Source organism: Corvus kubaryi, unplaced genomic scaffold (genome assembly GCF_017639235.1).
Source record: "Corvus kubaryi isolate FWS band 111438036 unplaced genomic scaffold, C.kubaryi_AGA036_p1.0 71, whole genome shotgun sequence".
Classification (NCBI taxonomy): domain Eukaryota; kingdom Metazoa; phylum Chordata; class Aves; order Passeriformes; family Corvidae; genus Corvus; species Corvus kubaryi.
The window spans coordinates 7,297,595-7,321,877 of record NW_024582059.1 but is presented as its reverse complement, the minus strand read 5'-3'; the positions used below and the strand labels follow the sequence as shown (position 1 = coordinate 7,321,877).

Here is a 24,283-nt window from a genome sequence, read left to right as displayed (position 1 = left end):
CTTTTCTTCCCCTTTCTTTTTCTCTCATATTTCAGTCTTGTTTTAGGCTTGTCAGAGGTGTTACATATATGGGACTCTCTCTCTTCCTACTTCTTTAAGGCACATAAATCCATTCAACTCTATCACCCTTGTGATATTGCCAACATACAACACTCTTGATCAGTCTGCTGTGAAAATTCCTGCTGCTGCCTTCATTTCCTCCTGTTTGGACTGCTGTAACTCACAGCTCTTGGGCAGTTAACAGCTGCAGTACTCTGTAGGATTGGTACTCACAGTATGCTATCCCAACCCAACATGCTTTGGACAGTGATTACTGTGTGCTTTTAACTTCTAAAATCTTCAGTAACTTGGTCTTTTAATTGTGTCAGAAAACGTGAATTGGTTAGCATGTTTTCACTGAATTCCTCCTTCTAAATCACCTCACATTTAGTTGATAATCTTAAGGATCTTTTTTCAACCTAAGTGATTCTATGATCATAGTTAATAGCTTCCCTGACCTCAAGTGTAGGGCCATTCAAAGTCAGATCTGTCTGCTACAGGAAATCTTTCATTTGCTTTTAATTCCAGATCTTCCCTCCTCAGATCAAAGGTTCCATGGTGAGTGATTTAAAAAAGAACTATTAAGTGGGTGGAAATTGAATGGATGTGAGGTACTTGAACGGGGAGAAGGATCATATTTTTCTGCAAAAATGGATGCCACTTAGTTCTTCTGGCTAAGAGATGATTATAGTAATTGAAGTTGATCACAATTAGACCTTTAAATTTGCATTGCCTTGAACTGAAGCATTTTTATTTAAATTCATCACTTATTATGCCTTTGCATGTACTATTCAAAGTCTGAGGACTGCATAATTTACAACAAAGAAAACAAGTCACCGAGCATAATGAGCTAAACTTCTAACAATACCCTCAAATTTCACCCGTAATTCATCACTCATGCTCAACTGCAGACAAAAATGTTAGCATTTACACATGTAGGCACAGGCAGACAGAACCTTTCAGTACTGTCACCCCTGTTGGATTTCAGGCAAGAGACACAAATTGAAATACTTTTCTTATAAGGGCCAAGTGAATTATTGTTCCATAACGCTGGGGTGGTAGATTGCTGAGAGCACACTAGATGTATGTTCTGTTCTTGTTTTTACGACAGAAATAACAAAGCACGAGGCTGGAGAAATATGCATGTTGTAGACTTGATTTACATACAGCTGTAAAGCATTTTTAGGACTGGATCTTTGTTTAGCTGTGCATGATTGTAAGTTTTGCCTTCAAATTGCCCAGAATGAGTGGTTGGACCGAGGTCAGGAGTAGCCACACGTTGCACCCTGTGCTGCAGCTGTGGGATGCAAACTGCAAGGGTGTGGAAAGGGCATGAAGGGCTCTGCGAGCACAAGGCTCCCCTAAAGGAGCTTTGTTTTTGCGGAAGCTCTGGTATAATGGCCTTTGGCATTGTGAAAAACCGTCTTGTGGGAGGAAAAATGCTCTGGAGTACGTGGTGCAGTCACAGCGATACTTCTGAAATACAAAATATCTTGAGCTTTCCATGAAGAAGTGGAAAAGTCTGAAAAACAAGCAAAAACCAAACCACAACAAGGAAAAAAACAATAATTGAAATAACACGTGTATCTTTTGGGCTCTCATTGTAAAATTCTGATTGATATAACTTGTCTAGAGTAAGTTTTAGCTTTATAATTTGAATTGGCACGTTTATGTGGTTTCCCTTTCCCCACTTCCATGCTTTTCAGCCTTCCCAAGACATGTTTTGTTCATTTGGTTTTAATTTAGTCCCAGTTAAGTATCTTAGCGCCAAAACAATTCCTGTGTGGGCAAAGAAGGCAGCTTGTGATGCAGGCACTCACTGGTCTTTATGGTCACATTTGTTCTGGTAGGAGCAGCAGCCAAAGGCTGTTCTGGGTCCCAAGCCCAAATGACCTGGCACGGTTTGTGTCCATGCAACTAAATTAATTTATATCACCCAAACCAGGATGACCTAATCCAAGCTTACTTCTAGGAATACTCCCTGGCCTGTACTGTTTTTTTGAAACTCTACCTAAAACTGTGCCAGATGGTTTTCTGTACAGGCAGGCATGTGCAGACCTCCACCTTTCCCCTGTCTGTGGTGGATGGCTGTGGGTCTCACCTTATCAACCTGTATCAGGTGCAGGCAGTGGCTGGCACAGGTCTTCTCTGGGAGCTTCCACCAATTCTAACTCTTGGGCTTTGTGATACTGGAGTTTCCAAAGCTCTGTTAAGGTCTTCGGGCATTGTGCTTGTACAGACAGGCTGATGGAAAACTCACAGAATTTATCATTTTCAAAGAAATAATAGAAAAGGAAACCAATTGCAAAGGAGAAGTTCTTTATGTATCTCCAATAATGATAGATTACAGAACTGAAAACACTGGCTTTCTTAATGCATACCTATTTTTATAAATTATTTTCTACCAAAATGTTTCTAAATTTAAGTGAAAACTTTCACAATGGACCATGCCAGAGAAGAGCCAAACTCAACACAAAACACTTGTTACCAAAGATCTTAGGGGAATAAAAATGAAGGTGCAATGTACAAAACTTTTGTGTTTATCAAATACATTTTAAATCAATCCACCTGTGGGTCAAAAAGCATGAGTGCCACCAAGCCCTCTTTCAAGTGAAAACTAAATGAAGATCTGGGGAGTCTTTTATCAAATACATTAGGTAAGGATGTCCTTCAGCACCTTTCTGATCTACATGTGACATGGTTTTCCTAAGAGCTGCCTCCACTGGTAAAAAGAACATGAAGGGAAAGTAGCTTAAGGTGTGGCCTACTGTCATGGCTTAATGAGCATGGCTTTTCCAGTCATGGGAAAGGAAGAATGACAAGATTATTGACAGATACACAAGTAATGTTACTGACAGGTCTAATGGAACTTTCATGCAATAATTACACTGTAGGTAGCTGAGATATTTTACAAACTGCAGGCAGCCAGCTTAGGCAGCAGAACATGTTTGTATTTATTGTGTGTATATACATTTGCTTTTACAACACGGGTTCAAAAATCACTAACACTTTGTTTTAATGAGCAAGAGTTTCACTAACTTCATTTTTACCTCTGTTGTCTCCCTGCAGGTCAAAGCAACAGATGCAGATGCTGACCAGTTTGGAGAAATTGAGTATTCTCTTTACGATGGATTTAATTTTTATGAAAAATCCAAAGCTTTCCAGATTGACCCACACACTGGTCAGATCTTTGTGTCTCAAGACATTGACAGAGAAGGAGATCCAACCACTTATGATCTCTTAGTAAAAGCTACAGATGGGGTAAGTTTCACCTTGCCACACTGCCAGATTTGTGAATGGATTTGCAAATTTGCATGCCTGGGTATACTTTTAAATGAGAATGTAGTGACTATGTAAAAATTACATGCATTTGAATAAAATGTCTTATCCTTAAAGAGAGCAGAAAATTATACTCATGAACTGTACATTTTTACTGACATTAGTCAAAGTGGCTGTAAAATATCCAATGACTCCTAAAAAATGTTTGGAAAAATGTTTTTTAGGATGTGTTAGTCCTTGCTGATTTTCCTCCTACTGTTGGAACCAATGGACTCTGAGTTATTTCTGCTCCCTGTTTTCAAGATTAGTGCAGCAGTAATAAGACAGTACCATGGGTTAGAACCTTATGGCTACTGTGGGTGACAGTGGCTTTTCTGTCCTTTCCTTGTCCTTTCTAGCTGGCTGATGCCCCAGCTCTGGCTGTGTCTGGGTACAGCCTCCCTGCAGCTGAGTGTCTGAAAGTTTTCCCACTTTACAAGCTCTGGTGTTTGGAAGTGGATATTCATGGTACAGCAAGGGCAGGGTAGTTGTATGTGCCTGAAATAGTCCTTTGCAGGTCTCTGGCAAAGATGGTGAGGAGACATTTGCTGTGATAGGAACATTTTAGGATGTCTGGGAATGGACACCTTGCCTACCTGATGCCATGTAACAAAAAATTTTGCTAGTAAGCTCCAGAAAAATAATGGAAGAAAATTATTCATTATTTTCATTACGAAATATTCATTTTATGATTTGCATGGTGATTTGAGGCGATTTGCAATGTGGGGCTAATTCTGTACTTGTCTTTACTTTCTTCAGCTTAATAATGAATTATGAAGAAGCTGAAGAAAAAGGTTATCGGTTGCCTACAAATGTTAAAATTAACATAAGGAAACTTTTCAAAATGTTATTCAGGTCACATTTTGCAGTGCAATTTGTCCTGAAAAACATTGAAATTCATTTATTTCAGGCTATGCAGTCTTTATTTCTTATCTTGAATATTGAACTTGCATTTAAGATAATGTCCTAAGTGTATCTAATATAACTTTTTAAAAATGCAGCTGTGCTATAAATACTGTATTTTTCATTAAAATGCCTGTAATTTATAGTACACTGAAGAAGCTTAGTGACCTATGATTTCCATATTCATGAGTAGATGAACTTAAATAGCTGCAGTTGATGGTTGGTATTAATTATTCTATTTTGAGAATGTAGCAGTTGAGGGTCTCTCTCTGTTCTGTTGAATTCAGATATATGTGTAATAGTTAAACAATTTTTTTTTCTTCAGCTGTCAAAATTCAGTGTTTGTTTCACAGGCTGCAGAAATATTCTCTTATATTAATATTGCCTTTAACAGTGTGCCTTTTCTTCCTCACAGATTTCTTTAGAGGAGAAAAAATTACAGAAATATAATTGTATGTTTGCTTCCATGCTCATCTTACTTGAATGTCTGATAACTTGACCCTGCTCATTGAAGGGGGCTTGGACTGGGCAACCTTTGAAAGGTCTCTTCCCACTCAAACCATTCTATGATTTTAATATAAGAATATAAGTGTGGGTTTTTCCTGGACAGTGCCTGTAATTTTTATAGCAGAGGTAGGTCTGTGTGACCAGTTTGGAATTTCACTGGTATGTGATTTCTGTCTTCAAAATTTATACTTGAGTACAGAAATCCAAACTTTGAAGAGGAAAGCAGTCTATATTGCAATGTATAACAGCAGAAAATTATGTATTCTGCTATACTTCGTAATTTCATTTTTCCTCTCAGTCACATGTTTTGAAGCTGTATAAATGTAAAGAACACATAATATCAAGCTTAATCCTTAATAAAGGTTATGTGAGAGCTGGACAATTGGACAATAGCAGTAAAATTTTGAAAAGTTTCTAATTTTCTAAGATATTCAGTCTCGTACAGAAGATTATTTTGAAAATCTGAAAGAAAACATGTTTGCATGCAAAAAGCTTGATGCCTTAATTTTTTACCTCAAGTTAAAGGAAAATAGCTGAAACTATAGGGTATCTACTTTTTAAATTGCTCTGTCATATATCTTCATTTAGGGACCTCATGTTTTCAGGAGTTCAATAATGGGGAGAAAGGTTCAGTTTTTGATTGCCTTGTTTGTGACAGGCAAGGCTTGATCTTTTTACTGGAAGTCAGCACTTTGTAGATCCCATTGATTTATCTTCTAGAAGTTTGCCCATCTGAGACCTAAATACTAAAGCACCTAAATTCAATATCAGCTTTTCAAATTTTTCAGTGCACCTGAACTTGTGTTGACCAACTCTCCACCTTTAAAGCAGAATTGTAATAGGATATTTATTTCCTGACATTCTGCTGCTGATTTTGATGGATTAGAGATGTTAGGTATGGGGTTCAAAGTAGAGACTTGTAGAGACTGTGATCAGGGGAGAAATGTGTACAGAAAAGAAAGGAGAAGAATGAAGGGTCACTTATGGCAAAGGAGGGTAGAGAGATGAAAAGGAAAGAAAATAACACAGTTAATTAGAAATGAGGAGGAAAAGAAAGTATTTTCCAGGTGGTGTGCAGTTTATCTTACAGCAAAACTATCAGTTTCCTCCACCTGTTCCTGGCTACTCCATTACATGGCTTTAGAGCTTGTCAGTCATGTCTTATGCATTGTGTAGAAAATGTAAGGAGTGAATTTAAATTGCACACAAGAGCCCGTGGGAGAGGCAGGTGGAAAACAGCTTCTGTTAAACTGGTGTTAAATAAACATCCTGTGAGAGCTTGCAGGAGCACTCTCCCTGATTAACCAAAGATGAAAAGAAGTATCCTTGTATCTTCTATATGGAATGTTAGGCCTGGAGTTTTTCAGCTGCCACATCATCACTGCAAAAGGTTCAGTACACCAGCAGCAGGTGTGTTAGTGACCTTACTGCCTTTCTGCATAGAGAGATACTTTGTCTCTTGCTTTTTGGTAATCCACCCTGCCTATCCAATTTTCTTTGTCTTTTACACTGGAGCAATTGAAATCTAGATATAAACACTTGGCACTCACAGGCAAAGCTTCTGAAGAACTTAAGGCTTTTGAAATAATTGTAGATATCTCTCCACTTTGACAGCATTACAATTTCAAGACAACGTATCCTTTAGGTTTACAAAAAAAACCCTTTATGTCAGAGATTCTGTATCTGACATAAAGTTCAGTTTGGAACAAAAATTTGACAGCATGGTTCACTGACAAAAACTTTGGAGGCTGTGATTAAAATCTTGATGGAGTTTTAAGCATTTTACAGCACCGAAATGAAGAAATACAGCTATGCAAAATAGCATCATTTCTACTTATTAAGACAAAGAGTTTCCCCTGCCAAAGACAGGATAATTTATTTTTCTTTTTTAAGACTTGGTAAAGAGGTGTTCTAATTGCTTTAGATATTCACACAAATTTGATCCTCCTGAAGTAAAGAAAACATTAATTGTTGTTATTTTGACTTGATGGTAGTTTATGTCCCCTTTTTTTTCCATGAGGGACACAACTCTCAAGACTCTGATAGAGAAGTCATTGTAATTGTGACTTTTTGTTGCACCAGAGAGTACAGCAGTAGTTAAAAATACTTGAACATTTGAGATAAGGGATTTTAAAATGAACAGCTGTGGCTTTCTGTTGCTTGTTAACATGGTTTGACAAGTGTAATGTTCTGTCAGCAATAGACTTCATATTTTGGAAGATCTGTGTTTTGCTTGCTTCTGAGTAGATGAAGTATATCCACATTGTTAGAAATAGGACTTTTTGTTCCTTCTCAGTTGGGAGGATACTTACTTTCAGTTGTCAGAGCAAGAATTGGGCCATAAGTAGTTAATATCATAAGTTATTAAGTAAATCTCATACTTGACATGTGAAGGTATGCACTGCTCCTTCAGGAAAAGAAGGTTCTGTCTCCATCATAAAATTTGGTCTATCCTCTGAGAGATTAGATTTCCCCATATACTTAGAGTTGATCAGTTTCAAAAAACTTTGCAGTCTTTACATAACTCTGTAGCATAAATACAAATTGGCTGAAGAGTGGGGTTTGGAGTTTTTTCATGTCTGTTTAGCAATAATGAAGCTTGAAAGAAACAGTTTAACACAAATTCTTGTGAGTTTGGTTTCATGCTGTTCCAACCAACTTTTTTCAGATACTTTTTATTCTTGACCTCACTTCTTCCCTGGCCATCTTCCCTTAAAAATACTTCTGATTTTGTTCTAAAGTATCTAAAAGCTATGGAGACACAGAGCATCTTCTGACAGTGATCAGAGCACATCCTTTCCCTTCCCCTGCCTGCCCTTTTAGCTCCCATGCAGGGATTTCCTTACCATGGATATCAAGGTACTGGGGAGGGGGCTTCCGCTGAAGTGGGGGTGTTGGCAGTGGGCTCCCTGCCATCTCCATTTCTCTATATTGGCATGGGGTTTCTTGGCAGTCCCAGTAATTTGTAGGCTGATGCTAATCCTTTAGAGTCCTGGTCCCCAGGCAAATATCCTGGCTGCTGGCTGCCTGTGCAGCAGCATGAGTCCTGGAAGCATGCCAGGAGGATGTGGGATGGATCTCCTCCTTTGTGGGAGAAAACACAGATACATCATGCACAAGATCATCTTAGTTTTCCACGTAGATGAGCCTTTATGGGAACGTCACTGCCACCTAACAGAGGTAATATTACAACACAGAAGAAAAAAGCAAAACCAGGACAAAGCAAAAATCACTATGGAAATGTGGAAGCAAATGCTGATAGTATTTCTTTCTTCCAAAAATAAGTCTAAATCTGTGGTCATACTAAGGAAACCCTCAAAAATAGTTTTGTGGGTAATTGTTGTGCAGCAGAGCAAGTCTAAAGGAGTCATATCCAGTCTGAATCATTGGACAGTTTCATGAAGGTCAGGTTTAAAAAATAATTGCCTTGAAGAATTAGATTGCAGAAATGTGCAACATAGTTGGTTTTGGGTTGGCTTGATTTTCTTTGTATCATAGCCACTGTGACTGCAAAATTCAGTTTGCACTAGCTCAGCATAGTATGTCATGTGTATGCATGAACATCTGATCTGTGTCAGCAGTTTCTGTAAGTGACTGCTACAAGCACAACATGCTCAGTGTGACTTTGAAGAGCTCAGGATTCTTCCTCCATCTGTGTCTTAATGTACTGCATAAAGCACACGCAGACTATCCATGCCTGTGCTGCCTTGTGCCTCTGAACATGCCAGTGCCTCAGCATTCACTGTTATCTCTGCCACAGTGGACCTGCTTTCTTTTAAAAATGCTTGTACTTCCTATGGCTGTAAAATTATCTTGGAAGTATGAATCTCTCCAAACTCAGGGAGGGAGTCCACAGGGGATGCAAGGTAGTGCCTCTGAGAAGTAAACTGCCATTAGTTTCACTCAGATGCCTGTGGGGCTGGTCTACACTTCAGCACCCACAGAACTGTCTTTTTTGCAGATTGTCACAAAATCCAGTGCTTTGTCATAGCAAATCAGTATTTTTCTGTAGCATAGTCTGATAAGCCAGCTTGCAGTTACTCCTTTCTTCTCCAGTTTCACTCCAGAGCAAGGCTAAATGTGGTGCTATGACTGCCTGTCTGGTATTTTAGTGGCTTTTGTTGGGCATGTGTCAGTAAATTGAGGCTAGGTGGCTGTCCTGCACAGCTTTTAGTCTGTGTCATCCCTGATTGAAAAAGCCTTATATTCACTGTTATGATGGTCGTGGTTTTACATCTGAAAGACTCAGAGAGAGAAGTTATTCCTGCTTTCTTGGAGCGCCACAGTCACCTGAGGGGCATGTCTTTCTGGGGCATAAAGCCCTGACTTTTACCTATGAAGGAGTGAGTGGGGTTTTGGTGATGTCAGCAGAGGCATGTGAGGTTAGACTAGCAATGTTTTTGACATGTGTGGTGCTCATTAGCATTAACAAAACTGGCTTTGTGTTCAAGCCTCACCATTGTAGAGAAGCTGGATTTCTTTATATACTCAATCAGCCCCTTGGTGTTGTGCTGAACACGTAGCTTGCTTATGTGCAATCTTTTGGGATATTGCACATACTGTAAGTTGCTATTAATGCACATTTTCATTGATCAATACTGTTGCAGCATGTTCCATTTCCAAATGATGGACTGAAGCCAGTTGTGCACCATCCTATTTTTAAAATTGATCTTGTTTTTTGAGGTTTTTTTCTTCTTTATCCAACAGGGTGGTCTGAGTGCCCAAGCTTTTGTTTGCATCGAGATAGAAGATATTAATGACAATCAACCTGTGTTTGAACAAGACATCTATGTGACAAGTATCAGCAGTCACACACAGCTGGGAACAGAAATCATCAATGTTGTTGCCACAGACAGAGATTCAGGAATATTTGGCGTTGTCACATATGAACTGGTCCCAGGAGAATTTTCTTCTTTTTTCACAGTGGATACATCCACAGGTACTGTATGAGTCTATGATTCAGAAAGGTGATAATGATGCAAGATGTCTTTTCCTGGTATATATCAGGAATATATATTATATATATATTTTTACGTTTGGAGTCATGTCACACAGGTGAAACTTAGATTCTGATGGGAAGTAATTCTAGAGGAAGATGAAGGATTTAGGTTTAACACAAAACCTTTAATTCACTGGAATAAGCAGAAGAACAGACAACATAATTACATGCCAGTAGAATGAAGAACAAGCAGCATGATGCTTACCTACTATTTTCAGCCCTAAATCTATTAATCATTATAAGAAATAATAAAACCACTACTTTTTTACAAAAGTATCTGTATTTCTGAAAATGCTTAGGGTTTACTCTCAAAGAGCCATAAAAGATCCTTCAAGATGCTCATCCTTTCATTTCTTCTCTGTGTCTGTTCTAATCTTCCTCTGTACTGTGCTAGGATAAGTCCCTGTTCTGCTCTGTCTTACAAGACAGGTTTGCCTCCCTGTTTGACTCAATGTTTAACTTTGTAAGTGTCTTTTTCTGCCTTTTACTTTCTGATGTGACACCTCATCCTTCTGGCTTCTGGAGAGAGGTTCAATGAAGGAGTGATGACAAGAGCAGAAAAACAATTATGGCAAGAGCAAATCTGTGTGAATTTTTTTCAAAGACAGGTTGAATCTCACAGACTGAATTACTCTTCCCATTGCTAGGGAAGAGCAAAAAGCAGGAAAAGCAGCCTCTGTAGTTAGCTTTCTAACCTTAAAATAGTTGCCAGCATCAGCTGAAGAGAACATGAGCACCGCATCTTCAACTGTCCATGGCGCCTTTCAGTGAGTGGTTGACTAAGCTGAAATTGCCATTTTTCTTGAGGGCCAGCCCTTGTATATGAAGGTATCCTGATCAACAGATGGTCATGGCACAGATTATTTTATGTTTTAAGATATTTTTGGACTGTGGTACACGTGTGTGTATATATTAGCTCTTTGGCATACAAAATCTTGCAAGGTTCTATTCTTTCGAAATGGTGTTTGTTTTTACACAGTTCCCAAAATATTCCGAAGAACAGAAGAAACTAATCTTCTTAGTAAGTCAGTCTGCTTGTCTTGGCTATTTCAGAATTTATTTAACTGTGGGCTTTTAACTGCCTGTCAAATCAGGTTCTCAGGGGCATAACTGATGTCAAAAATACATAGGTCAGTCAATAATTAGGGAGCTGGATCTCCACAGGCATTTAAGTGGTCATTGTAAAACAGTCCCATCAGGCTTGTCGAAGAGAGCCCCTGTAGATCGCCTTAGCAGCACTGACTTTGCAGCAGCCCTCTGCTGAAAGAAAGCCTTTTGAAAGGCATCTTCCTTGGATTGTGACCTTTTGGCCTCTTTTCCCAGTTTGGCACTTTGTATAGGAAAAATGTCGTGCTTAATGATGAAGACTCTATAAGCTTGTAAGCTACTATTACCTCATGGATCTATCATGGTATCTTATCAAAGGCAGACCAAATTCAGGGTGAAGTTGCTTGAGGTCATTATTGCTGACATTTCGTGATGAGAAAAGCTCTTAGGTCAGACAGTATTCCCAGCATTATAGTGCTTGGAATCTGATTGCACTTAATCAGATCTCCTGGGTAATTCACAAGGTCAGACTGTGTCTAATTTTAACTTATTAATATTAATGCTATGGGTTGGGGGTTTTTTTCTGAATACACTTTTTCCTTTTATATTCTTCCACATCTACTTATAATAGGGCTTAGGCTCAGTCACTGGTGAGGAGAATGATTTTTAAACTATTTGAAAAAATAAACATTTTAAACAAAAAGACCCCCACTGAAATTGCCGATTTATCACACAGAGGTTTTGCAATCTTAGAGCTCCAAAACCTGTTCAGTATTCAGCTAGAGATGAAACAAGTGGCTCACTGTTAGGGCACAGAGATTTTGAGCTCTTCCTCCTTACCTCTTGTTATAACAGAGACATTTTCCAGCGTTCATTGTGCTAAAGCTGTCTTCATATGCTCTGATATATGGCCTAATTTAGCTGAGTCTCTCTGAAGGTTATGTGAGAGACTTCATCTAGTTATCTGGGCTGCATTTTGTGAACAGAGGGCAATGGACAAGTATGTGAAGGAATAGGCATTCTCCAGGAGATGGATGCTCAAACCAGAAAGCTAAATGAGATTATATTGTAGTTTGGTCTCTGTTTTTCTGATCTTGTGGATGGGCAGTCTGTTACTGAAGTGTTCTGCAGTTTTTCCAATTTACAGTATAGCATATTCTGTTTTATCTGCTCTTCTCATTATTAGAGGACCTAAACAGTGGGACAATGATGGTGTTGGAGTATTTTGTGGATTTGTCTTCCTGATAAGTTGGTTTTTTTAAAAAATAATTATTTTTTTCTCACTGATTGAGCATTTAAAAAGGAGAAATGGAATTCAGTGCATTAATAATTTTGACCTACTATGTTATTATAGCCCTTAATACTATATGTGAACAGAGATATTTTCAGTATTATGTGATTTAAAATAATTAGTAGCTAACCGTTTGTCACATTACACTATGATACATTAAAATCATATGCAAGATGATGCTGTTCTCCATGACACATGTAATTTCTGTTTCATGGCATCTGGATTTGCAAATTTATCTCACTGTAATTTTTTTCAGGGGTATTTCTTGAGTGCTGCACTTAGAATACTCACCAAAAATTTAAAAGTGAATTTTTGGAAGAGAAATGGATAAAACAGTAAAATAACCATTGAAACCCAAATTCTCACTGCTATGGCTTGCTTCTGGCCCTTGCTTTGTTAAAGCTTAGTTTTTCAGTGATCCGTGTTCACAATACCTTACCAGCTGGTTAACTCCTGACTTTATGGAATATAACAATACTGCTTTTGACACGTAGATATTATGAGGTCGAGGCACATCCAGGCTCTTTGAAGGGGCTCCACCTTTTGGTTTCAAGCACTGGGACATGTGGATGTTATAAACAGATAAATCCAGTGGGAGTGGGAAGGAACATCCTTTCATTGACCAGATAGACATTCCAGTGAATTTTTTTTTAAAATTCTAAACAAGATTTTATTAGTTACATTCGTTTGCTATTTTGGCTTTTAGACACTGCATTTATTGTTTGTGATATGCTGTCGTACTAATAAATAACATTTATTGTGTTCCCATTTGTGAAAAAGTTGAAGTGTTTTTCATATGATTGATGATAGACTTTCCACAAGAAAAACCACTTTAAGAACTGTGTAACTAGAAAAATGTATGGATAGGAAACTGTAAACCAGCTCCTCTGCTAGTTCGTGACTCTCGCTATCATTTGTTTCTAGTGTTGGTGTAAACAACATCTTGGCTTCATTATGTTGCCTTTTGTAGATATCTGATCCATGCATGATCTCTGAACAGTACTTCTGAATTGATTAGAACAGGGCAAGTTGAAGAGCTCTTCTGGCTAAGGAACTGTTCGTGCTATGTTTGTTTATTTTCCCATTGTTACCTAACAGGCTGTCTGAAAGACAGTGTATTTATAGTTATGGCTGAGCTGGTAATTAAACATGTAAGTCACAGGATGCAATCATAAGTGTGGCAGAAAACCTATGCAGTGCTTAGCTTTAAGACTTTAGGATTAACAACCAAATTTGTAAACTTTCATTATGTTACCAGCATTAATACTTTTCTTCGCCCAAAGGTGCGTAATTAATTTTCCGTTGATGATAGTGATGCCCTTTTTGAGAGATGGCTAAAAAGATGGTTATCATCTTACTACAGCTCTGGTTCAGCGAATTTGTTTCAAACCAACAAAATTAATAATAGTCCTTGAAAATTATTCTGGACCAGTGTGACTTCATGTGTCAGTCTTCAGGTAAATTGTCAGTTTATAGAACAAATCCCCTAGCTAATCAATGTGTGACTTCCATGAAGACTAAGAAAAAGGCAGCAGCCAGTGGTTTATCTTCATGTGAGGGTATTTGTTATTTTAACCTAGTATGAAAACGATGTAGAGAAAGTATCATTTGCTCAGTGTATGTTACAGCAGTATAAGCATTTAATTTAGCTTCCATTTCTTTCAACTCTATAAGATATTTAGGTTTGTGTTTCCGTGTTTCCTACCTAAATTAGATGCCTAAAACAAAGTCTATGACCTTCCTTTTGTGCATTTTTTTGAGAATGTTTCTGTGAACATGGTGGATAGACCTTGGCTGGATGCCAGGTGCCCACCAGTCACTCTACTACTCCCCTTCTCATTTGGGTGGGGGAAGGAAATGATGACAGAAGGCTTGTGGGTCAAGAAAAGGGCAGGGAGAAATCTCTCAGCAATTACTGTCATGAGCAAAAGAGACTCAATTTGAGGAAATGACTTTAATTTATTGCCAATCAAATCAGAGGAGGGTAATGAGAAATAAAAACTATATCATAAAAGATGTTCCCCCCCACCTCTCCATTTTCCTTTCTAACTTCACTCCCAGTTTTCTCTATCTCTGGTCCTGGCAGAGCAGGAAGATGGGGAATGGGAACTGTGCAGTTCATCACAGGTTGCTTCTGCTGCTCCTTCCTCCTCACACACTTTCTCTGTTCCAGCATAGCTCATTTCAACAGGGTCCAGTCCTTCAGGAACAAAATGATCCTGGGGGGTTTCCTGTGGGGTCACAAATCCTGCCAGCAAACCCGCACCAGTATGGGCTTCCCATGGGGTCACAGCCTTCTTTGGGCATCTGTTTGCTCCAGTGTGGGGTCTTCCATGGGCTGGGGGTGGATCTCTGCTCCACTGTGGACCTCCATGGGCTGCAGGGGGGCAGCTGCCTCACCATGGTCTGCACCACAGAAGCCACTCCTGGAGCCCCAACATTGCCAAACCCTTGCCACATAAACCCATTGAGATATTTGGAGATCTCTCCACTGGCTTGAAGATACTTGTATCAACCTTTCATTATAATGCCTTCTGTTACTTATTTACTCCAAAAAATACATGTCGAGCAGAACAGAAAAGCCTTGTTGCAAGAGCTGGTCAGTAGTTGAACATTAAAAAAAAATTTCAGCACAGAAGTACAGATCCTGAAAAATGAACATTCTTTTGAGGAAATTCTGAGTTGCTAAAAAACCCGCTCCCTTTAAGATGCACTCTGATTTCTTTTTAACAGGAGAGCAAAGGGCATCATGTGACTAAAATGTCCTGTAAAAGATGTCGAGCAGTCCAGGAGCTTAGTCTGTTGCAGAAGAATAAAGGGAGGAATACACCTAAAGGTCATGCAAATTTAAGAATATAAGAAGTAACTTAACCAAAAGCCAGTTTTAAGTCCAGCATATTATCACTTTTGCCTGGTAATGGATGCAAGAAAAGGAGTTAAGTGCAGAGCTTGTACAGAACAGTCCCTCACTGTTATACGTTTCTTGTTTTGGCAGTGTGTATTTTAGTGCTGTACTACTCTCATTACTGTGCTATGGAACCATATGTAAATGCAATTTAATGTCAAACTGACTTACAGTAAACTTTGATTTGGTTCAGAATAGATTAATTCCAGTTAAGGATGCTGACAAATTTTGTTTTATTAAAAAATGGAACTGTTTTTTAACGGATGTATCTTAGGAAATTTCAATTGAGTGAAAAAGTTTTGCTTTATTTTTACTGCAATACAGGTTGAAAAGTAATGTTGAAATACCAACATTTCTTTTTATGAGGGAAAAAAAATTGAAACTTTGCTTAACTCCATGTATTATACAGTGTTTAATATATAGCAGATTGTAATAGGCATCAAAGTAAAATGGGGATGCACTCTTTCTAAACAAAACAAGGCCATATTTATGATGATTGATGATGTTTTCGTATAGTATTGGAGGAAAAAATAGTTTATTTTTAAACTACTTTTGGCATTTTCCTACAGCATGTAGTACATTTGCTAAACATATGAAGAGCTTGACATAAATAACATTTAAAATTATGAGTGTTTTGTTTTGGAACATTTTGAGGCCACTTCTGTTTTTAAACTGCAGTTTCTTCAATTACTGTCTTTCTGATCTGTCATATGATATTGATAGTGTATTCAGAATGCTGCAAATCAGAGGAATACGTCTGAGACGTGGGTTTAGCACAGCAAGTTTTCACCTTCAAAGAATTTTGTTTGAGTTAAATCAAAAAGGAAAAATTAATGATCTCAGCTGAGTAATTTGTGGCCATTTACCTTCACTGAGATCTCATCTAATGAGAAGTTTACCATAAAGAGTACAGAAAATAGTATATTGTCCTAGAAGCACACAAATTTGCTGTAGTAATTGTAAGGGTGCAGATTTTGGCCCGAAAGAAAGTTGTGTAGCAGAACAACATGAGAAAATATCCATACTGCTAGGTCTTAATGTATGCATCTCTTTTTTTCTTTTATGTATAAAATCCAATCGAATCAACCATCTACAGAGAGAAATATTCCTACAAGCTATGTGCCAAAACCTCAACCATGCAATAGTGGGGTCACTCATGTGTACATGAGATTTTTGAGAATGAAAGAATGCAAAATATTAATAAAAATACTCTAGTCCACCTTCCTTTCTCCTAGATAAGTCAAGGTCAGATCTCAGAAACAGAGGAATCCACCAGAAGAGACAAAGAGCAAACTTCCTTGGTATTGCACAGATGATGTGGGCTGATAAAAAAAAAAATGGTGAAAAGGAAAATGTTATGCCCAAACCTCCCATTTTAGAGGGGGATAGTGTGATATTTATACAGTAAAATTCAGACAAGCAACCCTCTTCTTTGCTAGACACTGTATGGGTCTCAGAGTACAGGATGTATTTACTGTACTTTGTGTTCTCAGTTAACCTGAAGAAAATAAGAAAGTCACTGCTCACACCAAGGGAGCAGACAGCCCTAGTACAATGTTTCAGTGGAGCAGGGGAGTGTGTGTAGCAGAAAATCAGTTCATGTAAATGAAGGGGAGCATCTGGAATGTTTTGTAATGCTCTTAACGTAAGAACGGCAAATATATCTTCTTGGGTGTATAGCAGGCTTCATTCTGGATCTGCCCTGATACGTCTTTTTGTTCAGTGTTTTCAAAGAAATATCATCCCTGGTTACCATGGCAGTTGAGTTTTGTTACCAGGTTGTGCACTGAGCTTTTTTTGGATCTAGAGGCTGTCAGTTTGATTGAAAAGCTCCTTGATTTAAAAGATGTGTTTGGAAAACTTTGATAAGCTAAGCAAGCAAAGGCGACCTGTTGAGAAGGTGTGGTAGGGCTGAGGTATACAGATTGTGAGGGGAAGTCCCTGCCTTTGTCTTTGAAAATACAGCAATTCAGCAGGCCAGGGTCCTGCCTGCTTACTGGTGTAAGCTTTGGTTTCTGGGTGGACTCATGTTTGTGTAGGAGTGTTCACATTTTTTGAAACCAGACAGCAAACACACTGAGTTACTATTAGGTCAGATTAACAGAAATAAACCGAGGTGAAACAAAGGAAATCTTGTAACAGCAAATTATATCTTTTCAGTTATCTGTTTTACTTAAAAAGTACCATTTTGTTGGGGCTTTTGTGGTTTGTTTGCTTGTTTGTGGTGTTTTTAGGCAGTAATTATAGGGAAAGCTACATCAAAGTAATGCTTTTTTTCCTGTATTAAATTTAGTTTTTATGTCCTATGGTGAGTCATTATACCTTTGTTGTATTAACATTAGAATTCTACTAAGCACCCCCCACTTCCCCCCCCTTCAAATCCTGGTCCTGTCCTCTGAGACTTTTCTTTGATGGACTCTTACTGTCTCATAATTCTTAGGGATTTGTCATCCTTCATGATGGCAAACAAACTTTTTAATAAAATAGTACTTATATAGTAGAAGCATTGCTCTAAAAAATTGCCTTCTTTAGACTCTCAGCTTCTCAAAATCACTAGAAAAATGCATTGCGAATTTTGTTTGTCCGCAACTTTTCATGGATTTTGTGAGCTTTTTTTAGGATTGTCCAGCACCTGAGGACTTTTTACAGAAGGTGCTATATGATTAAACTTTTCCCTACAAAATAAACAACCATCATGCTAACTTTGTTTGTAGCAAACTTTGAATCATGCATTGACAGCACTCTTTAAATATTAATATTGCATATAATAATATTACCTGTAATTTAAGTTGCTGTAGAAATTTTAGATAGAGAATTTAAAATTTTGGTAGTGTTCAGAAAGCAGTTAGGCCAAGCACTTGATTCAAAAAGCCAGTAGTGTAAATATAAATACCACCTTATATTTTTAAGTCTATTCTCTAGCTCACATCTTCGAGTTGCAGACTTGTGGTTTTTTCATGGTTAGATGACACATGGGAAGGCTGAAAGAGATGAGCTTTACATGTTCTTTTACCTGCCCTGAGCATCAGGAGGCACCTGACCTTCTAAACTGGCACACTGTAGTCTTCAGGGACACAAAAATTTGCATCCCAAATTGCAAGATTCTGTCTAAAAAGCATTTGTGTAAGAGAAAACTGAGCCTAGATGATAAAACCATTCTAGTACTAAACTCATGCACTCTCTTGCTCAACATTAGTGGCTGATGCTCAGGTGGATATTCTGTTTGTGAATAATGGAGCTGCTGTAATTAGAAATTCATATTTTGTGTGCTGAAGAATACTTCTTAGCTCATTAAGAGCCGCTGTAACGTGTTGTATTTGAAATGGTAGTGTCATGCTTCTGGGGCAGCTGCAGTGTTAAAACTGCTTACATTAGCTTACAGGTATTGGTTTGTTATGTGCAGACTCCCAGCATGGTCAGGGTCTAATGAAGTGCTCTGGAACAGACTTTCATGTGCTAAGAAAATTCTTGTGATTAAACATAGTGTGTTTATATAGTATTGGTTGTAGACACTAAGCCATTTTATACCTATTTCTAAGAGGAAAGCTGTGAATTTAGCACAAGAATTTGCTACAGAGGGGCCAGTGTTGAAAGCATCTCCCGTGCAGGGGTATGAGACTTCCATAAAGTACAAACGTAGCTAGAAGATTGATATGAGTTCCATCAGTTATTTACTACAAAAACATTCAAACACAGAATATTTTCAAACTTGAAGAAGTCCTCTTCTTTACTGAAATGCAAACCAGCATTTGTGCCATCAAAACTAAGGTTTTTAAAGCCTTTTCATATGAGCTGAAGCTGTGTGTACTACAGCAAGTAGACTGTAAATAACAATGTCATTCCTTATTAATTCCTTCCTTCCCCTGGCAGTTATTAAACCAGCTATTCAAACAGTGTATTTGGCAGTGTTGCTATGGTTACCATCAAGAATGCAGCTTCACTATAAAAGGTGCATTTTAAGTACAGGTAAAATGCTAAAGCTGGAACCTGTATGCAGTGCTAAGATTTGAGCATAGGCAAGGAGTTGGATAAACTTCAACAGAAATGTCAAGTAGAAACACTACCATTCTTCCTTAAAACAATGCTAATTTAATGTTGATGCAAAATGTCCACCTCCTAACTGCAACCAGCTTCTGAAGGATCACCTTGTCGATGCTCATCTTGAAGTTTTTTCTGACATAAAAAGCAAAGCTGTCCATGCATCCCTGGGAGGCTGCTGTGCTAGTGTGGGTGCTCTGGGCACATCAGTGGGTCAGCTCTGACCTGCACAGTAGTGAACAGCAGGTCCAGTGGCCAGCTTTGAAGGTGAACTGGGGTGATGAACCATATGGACCTTTTGGCCATCTGCTTGTTGTCTGAGCTGTGTCAGATCACGCCAGCTGGCCCATCCTATGGCATTTGCTGAAGGAATACTGCCATCACTTAACGTTTGTTAGGGTGTTTGGTTTCAAGGGCTTAGGTAACACCATTGATAACTGTTGATTTTATTCCTCTTGCCATGTTCTAAAGTTGCTTTTTTTTATTTCATGAAAAATGATATAATACTAGAAGCCATTTAAGTACGCATACCTCTGCAATCCAGACTTTGTTACTGAAGTTAGTGCATCCTGATTTTTATCTTTATAGCACTTGACTTGTGGAAAACATTTTGTATGCCTACAAATGGCTGAAAATGTAGGGCTGATTTTCGTGTTGCTTATGGGAGAACCCTGTGCAAAACCAGATTTTTCAAAGTGTTCAGCTGGAGATGTGTATGGAAATCCTATTGAGTTAACAAGCATGATATTTTTACCATACAAAAAGTTCTTTTGGTGGGTGAATCTACTTTGGTGCTGTATGCTCTTGTAAGATTGGGACTGAACACAGGATCATGAATATAATTAAAAATGCATTTTTAAAGAATCATTATATGTGGATTCCTGTCTTCTTCCTTTAACTGTTGAGAAACAGCAGTTAACCCATTTGTGGAATAGGGTGCACCTCCACAAAAATAAGAACAGCGAAATCCCATGAGAAATGTCATCACTGCCAGAGGATGGTGGGTGTCACAGAGTCCTGTCCTTCGTTAGTGCATTTGCACTTTCTGAGCAAATAGGCACAAAGTGAAGAGCAAGGCTTCTCGGAAGTTTGTGCCCTACCATGTACAGTGAGCGAGGAAATCCAAAGCAGATGAAAGAGTTGGCAGTCATGACTTTGCCCTTCTATAGTTCTCCCTGTGCATTCAGTCCTCCAAACCATTGTAACAATTTCTGCCAGCCCATAAGCACATATTGCTCTGAAGCAAAACACCTGTAAATTCCAGCATGGCTGTGCTGAGCTAACCTGCCTTGGAGCAGAGCTGTTCCCAAACCACAGCCTGCAGTGGCAGCTGCTCACATGCATCCAGCATTGCAGGATCTGCCCAAAATCTGTATCCAGATCGTATCCAGGCAGCAGGCAGTCTGTATGTCATGCTTTTGATTTATAAGGGTTGGAATCCGCAATCATTAAGTTAGGCCATGCGGATCTAGTCAAGAAAATGAGGTTGCCAAGGTGTGAATAAGGCAGGATGTTAATGCTTCATCTGGTGTGTAATTATAGGATTGTTCACCTGTGAAGCAGAATTGATTCCAGCTCTCTCTCATGCAGAATAAGGAATTAACCAGAGGTAAAGTCTTCAAAGCACTGCAGTGATATAAATATTAATTTGAAAAATGGGAATTAAAGGTTTTTAAAGGCAGCAGATAAGACTACTCATTTATATGGCGAGTCAAGCTGTAAGAAAGGTGGCACTTTTCTTAAAGTGGACCCACACTTGTGTCTGTGTGATCTCCTGCTGGGAGCTTTGGTAAAACGTTCCTTGCAGAGGAGCTGTCTCGTTTTTCCCTTTTCATTTTCAGTGCTATAGAAACCGGTTTTCATAATGGAAGAATATGTTCTGTACCACAGCAACCTGATTTTCTTTTAAGTTCTCTGAAGCCATGAATAACAGACTGCAAATGATTGTGGTGATAACAATAATAAGCCCCAATATTAATTATGGAATGGGGAGGAAAGAAAAACCATGATTCATCTTTGGCCTGTTACTTAGTGAGACATGCCTCTGTTGAGTTTCACACACTGAACCTGTGCCTTTGACAGTTCCTGCTCCTTGCAATTTCCTCTGTGTTTTTGCCTTTGCAGTGTAGTGCTCGGGCATCTCCTGCACTCTGCTGCAGCAGATGAAATGTGCCCAGCCAGCCTGCTCTGAGGTGTGCTGGTAGCTGCTTTTGACCCAGGTGGTCCAGACTGTCCATTTTGTCACAGTCTGCTGTTTTACCTAATCATATAGAAAGTGAAATCCCAGATGCTGCTTTCTTCTCCAGCTTCTGTCCCATCATGTGGTGCCATAATAGAGCCTAATGAGGCATGTTCACCAACATACGGCAGAGCCATCTCAAATGTCTGTGTAGATCATATATCAGATGAAAAGCTAATGCCCAGTCCTACAAATGCTGACAGAAACAGACTGTATACAGTTAAAAGTCAAAATGGGCTATTAAATTTCTGCTTACTACAGTTTTTGAGGATGCAGGGAGCCATATGGAAATCACATACTTTTTAGTTGGAATCTGCCATTGTTCCGATGGTGTCCCTGGTCCTGCAAAAGAGAGCTGAGTTGGCAAGATGTACTTGCCTATTGCCCTTTTTCCCTATGACACAGAGAAAGAATGAAGAAAGAAAACAAAATCTTTTATTAATTTTCTTTTTGCTTTCTGTAGCTGAACTGCATGGAGTGTGCTGCAATGTGTCTAGGTCAGCAGAGAAAGGAGCTTTGGTTCTGGAATATTTCTGTTCCACCAGGTCTTCAGAGCTCCTGGAGTGGAGCACTGTTTGCTCCATCCTTTGCTAAAGGATGTTCTGAAGTCTTTAGTTACTGCTCTGGAGTAAGATTTTCAGTTTGATGCTTTTCTGTGAAGTTTTTCAGTTCTCCACATACCTCTTGAAGTATCTGAAATGAGAAAAAGATCATTGTCAATAGAAAAATATCCAATTGGTCAAGTTAATAACATACAGTCCATTTGATTTATTTAAATTAATTTGACAGAAACGTTGTTAAAAATCCATGTGTATATGTTTATCCTCTGGGGAAAAAAGGTTAAACCCCTTTTTCCGTCAAGCTGCACTTGCTCAGATTACCTCAGAAAATGCCAAAAGTTTATGTCCTTGAAGGACTACTTTGTTGAGCTGCTTAAGTAACCATAAAACTCAACCATCAGAAGAAAAAAAAAAAAACTTAAGAAGCCAAAATAAGGTTGTTTCTTAGAACTGCATCGATTGTTAGCATAGGAGCTGGATCAGCAGTGAACCCTAAATCCGTCTGTATCACAGTTGTGCTCTTAGTGTAGTTTATCACACTGGAATAAGTGTCCCTTTTTTGTTAGTGGAGAGCATTTTTCCTTGATCCTGAAGACCCTTTTAATGCATTTTAAGCATGTCAAGACACAGTTTATTATAGTGTCCTGGCAGTATATTTGGAAAGTATACTGCATGAACATTTGAATATTTATAAGGATTTTATGCATTTTTCCATGTTTCTGCTTAAAAATGGATTATAGAAAATTAATGTTGTGGCTTCACCCTAAATTTTGAGAAGATATATTCATTGAATCATGCATTGATTCTCCTAAGACACTTTGAGCTAACTCTAGTTTTACCCTGTCTAGCCACTAAAATGTCCGACTTGAATGGCAAACATCATCCCTAATAAACTTGAGAGCCAGGAAATTAAAAAGGTAGCTCAAAGTTTAAAGGTTTGCTTTTACTGAAGTGCCAGATGTTCTGTGTCTTCACCAGCCTCTACAAAAAGCTGGGTGATTTCTTAAAAATATCTGTAGGTATGTGAAAGGTTGTCCCTATTAGTTGAATCACTTGAGTTTACTGCAACTTTGCTACTTAATACACCGTGATTTTAGCATTTAGTGTATATTTCGTTAAACACACTCATTGCTAAGAAAAATTTTCCTGCATTTGGTCACCTTTCATCTTCACTTTCATGTTGAAAAACTTACTTCACAAATAGCTTATCTTGAGGAATGTACATCCAAAGTGCTGTATTTTGGGACCGAACACTGTATTTTCTTTTCAAAGAATTAATTCATACAGTTTATATAAAATGCAGTTGTTAGCGGCTTGCAAATTCAATGGACCTTAGAATTCACTATTAAAGGGTGTTTTGACAGAAATTTGTGATCAGACAGCAGGTGATTGCTTCCCAGATACTTTCCACAGAGTCCCCTACTCCTATGATTTATATTTTGGGGCTTTGATTCCATTTGTGTGGATGTTTTATTTCAGGAGTTACTTAAGCAGAATGTCTCCACAGCCTGTTTGAAATAACTTTACCATTTGTAGAGATAAATAAATCTTTTGTTATAATACTTTTTTCCCACCCCCAATGCACCTCCAAATTACTAGAGACTAGTAGTCCTAGTAAAATTTAACATTGTTAAAGATTTAGCTGAATCTGTTTTTCTAAAATCAGAATTATGGAAACCATGTTTTGAAACAGAATTTGCTGTGTTTCAGTGGCTTTGTGAATGGTAAAGACCATATAATTTGAAAAGAACTTGGCTCTCAAAAATTGAATTGGGAGTGCTGATTTTTGTCCACGTTGTCTGACCTCCTCTTAGAGTAGCAATACATGTTGAAGTTATTTTGACAGCCTGCTGAATTTTATCGTACATCTCTCTTAAGTGTTATTTTATTTCTGTGTACTTTCAGGAATTATTTACCTGACCTCAGCTCTTGGCCAGCTGGCACATTCTGCACTCTTCCTGACTGTTTCTGCACGGGATGGGGGTGGCCTTCCCTCTGCCAGCAATGCAGCTGTCACAGTAAACATCCTTCAGACTGTTTTGGTCCCTGCCATATTTGAGAGATCCCGGTATACCTTTTCTGTTCCAGAAGATGCACCTGAAGACAGTGTGATTGGCACCGTAAAGGCCAGAGAGCCTCCAAGTAAATTGCATTCTCAGTCAGAGATTATGTTGTATTTTTGTTGTGGCCATTAACTGGAGATAGCTGTAGATGATTTTTTTTTTCCTGTAAACTTCAATGTTATTCATTCAGTCTGTCAAGCATTAAATAGAATTTACTGTTGGTACTTACAGCAACTGGTGTAATGGCTGGTTAATCAGGATCCTCTTTAGAACAGCTGGAGATTCATGGTACTCTCTTTGGTGGTCCATAGAGATTGGCAGTGGCCTCCATTTTCTCCCTGGTGGATTTCTGTAATTGTAAATGGGGAGATAGG

At 38.5% G+C, this 24,283-nt stretch overlaps 1 protein-coding gene and 1 long non-coding RNA gene across 7 annotated transcripts in view; one reads left to right on the top strand and one right to left on the bottom strand.

Annotated features, from left to right (window-relative positions):
* Positions 1–2,579: 2,579 nt before the first annotated feature.
* DCHS2 (dachsous cadherin-related 2) overlaps positions 2,580–24,283 on the top strand; it is a 62,564-nt gene continuing 40,860 nt past the window's right edge. For 2 of the 3 annotated variants that reach the window (XM_042049496.1, XM_042049495.1), the window contains exons 1-3: positions 2,580–3,300; positions 9,475–9,706; positions 23,752–23,988. In XM_042049496.1, coding sequence (XP_041905430.1) covers positions 3,058–3,300; positions 9,475–9,706; positions 23,752–23,988 — 712 coding nt within the window. In that variant the 5' untranslated portion in view covers positions 2,580–3,057. The remainder of the gene's footprint in view (positions 3,301–9,474; positions 9,707–23,751; positions 23,989–24,283) is intronic. The other variant, XM_042049497.1, reaches the window with a different exon arrangement.
* LOC121674823 overlaps positions 18,760–24,283 on the bottom strand; it is a 210,883-nt gene continuing 205,359 nt past the window's right edge. For all 4 annotated transcript variants that reach the window (XR_006019858.1, XR_006019857.1, XR_006019860.1 and 1 more), the window contains 2 exons: positions 24,139–24,258; positions 18,760–21,979 (listed from right to left, as the gene is read on the bottom strand). This is a non-coding gene — a long non-coding RNA (uncharacterized LOC121674823). The remainder of the gene's footprint in view (positions 21,980–24,138; positions 24,259–24,283) is intronic.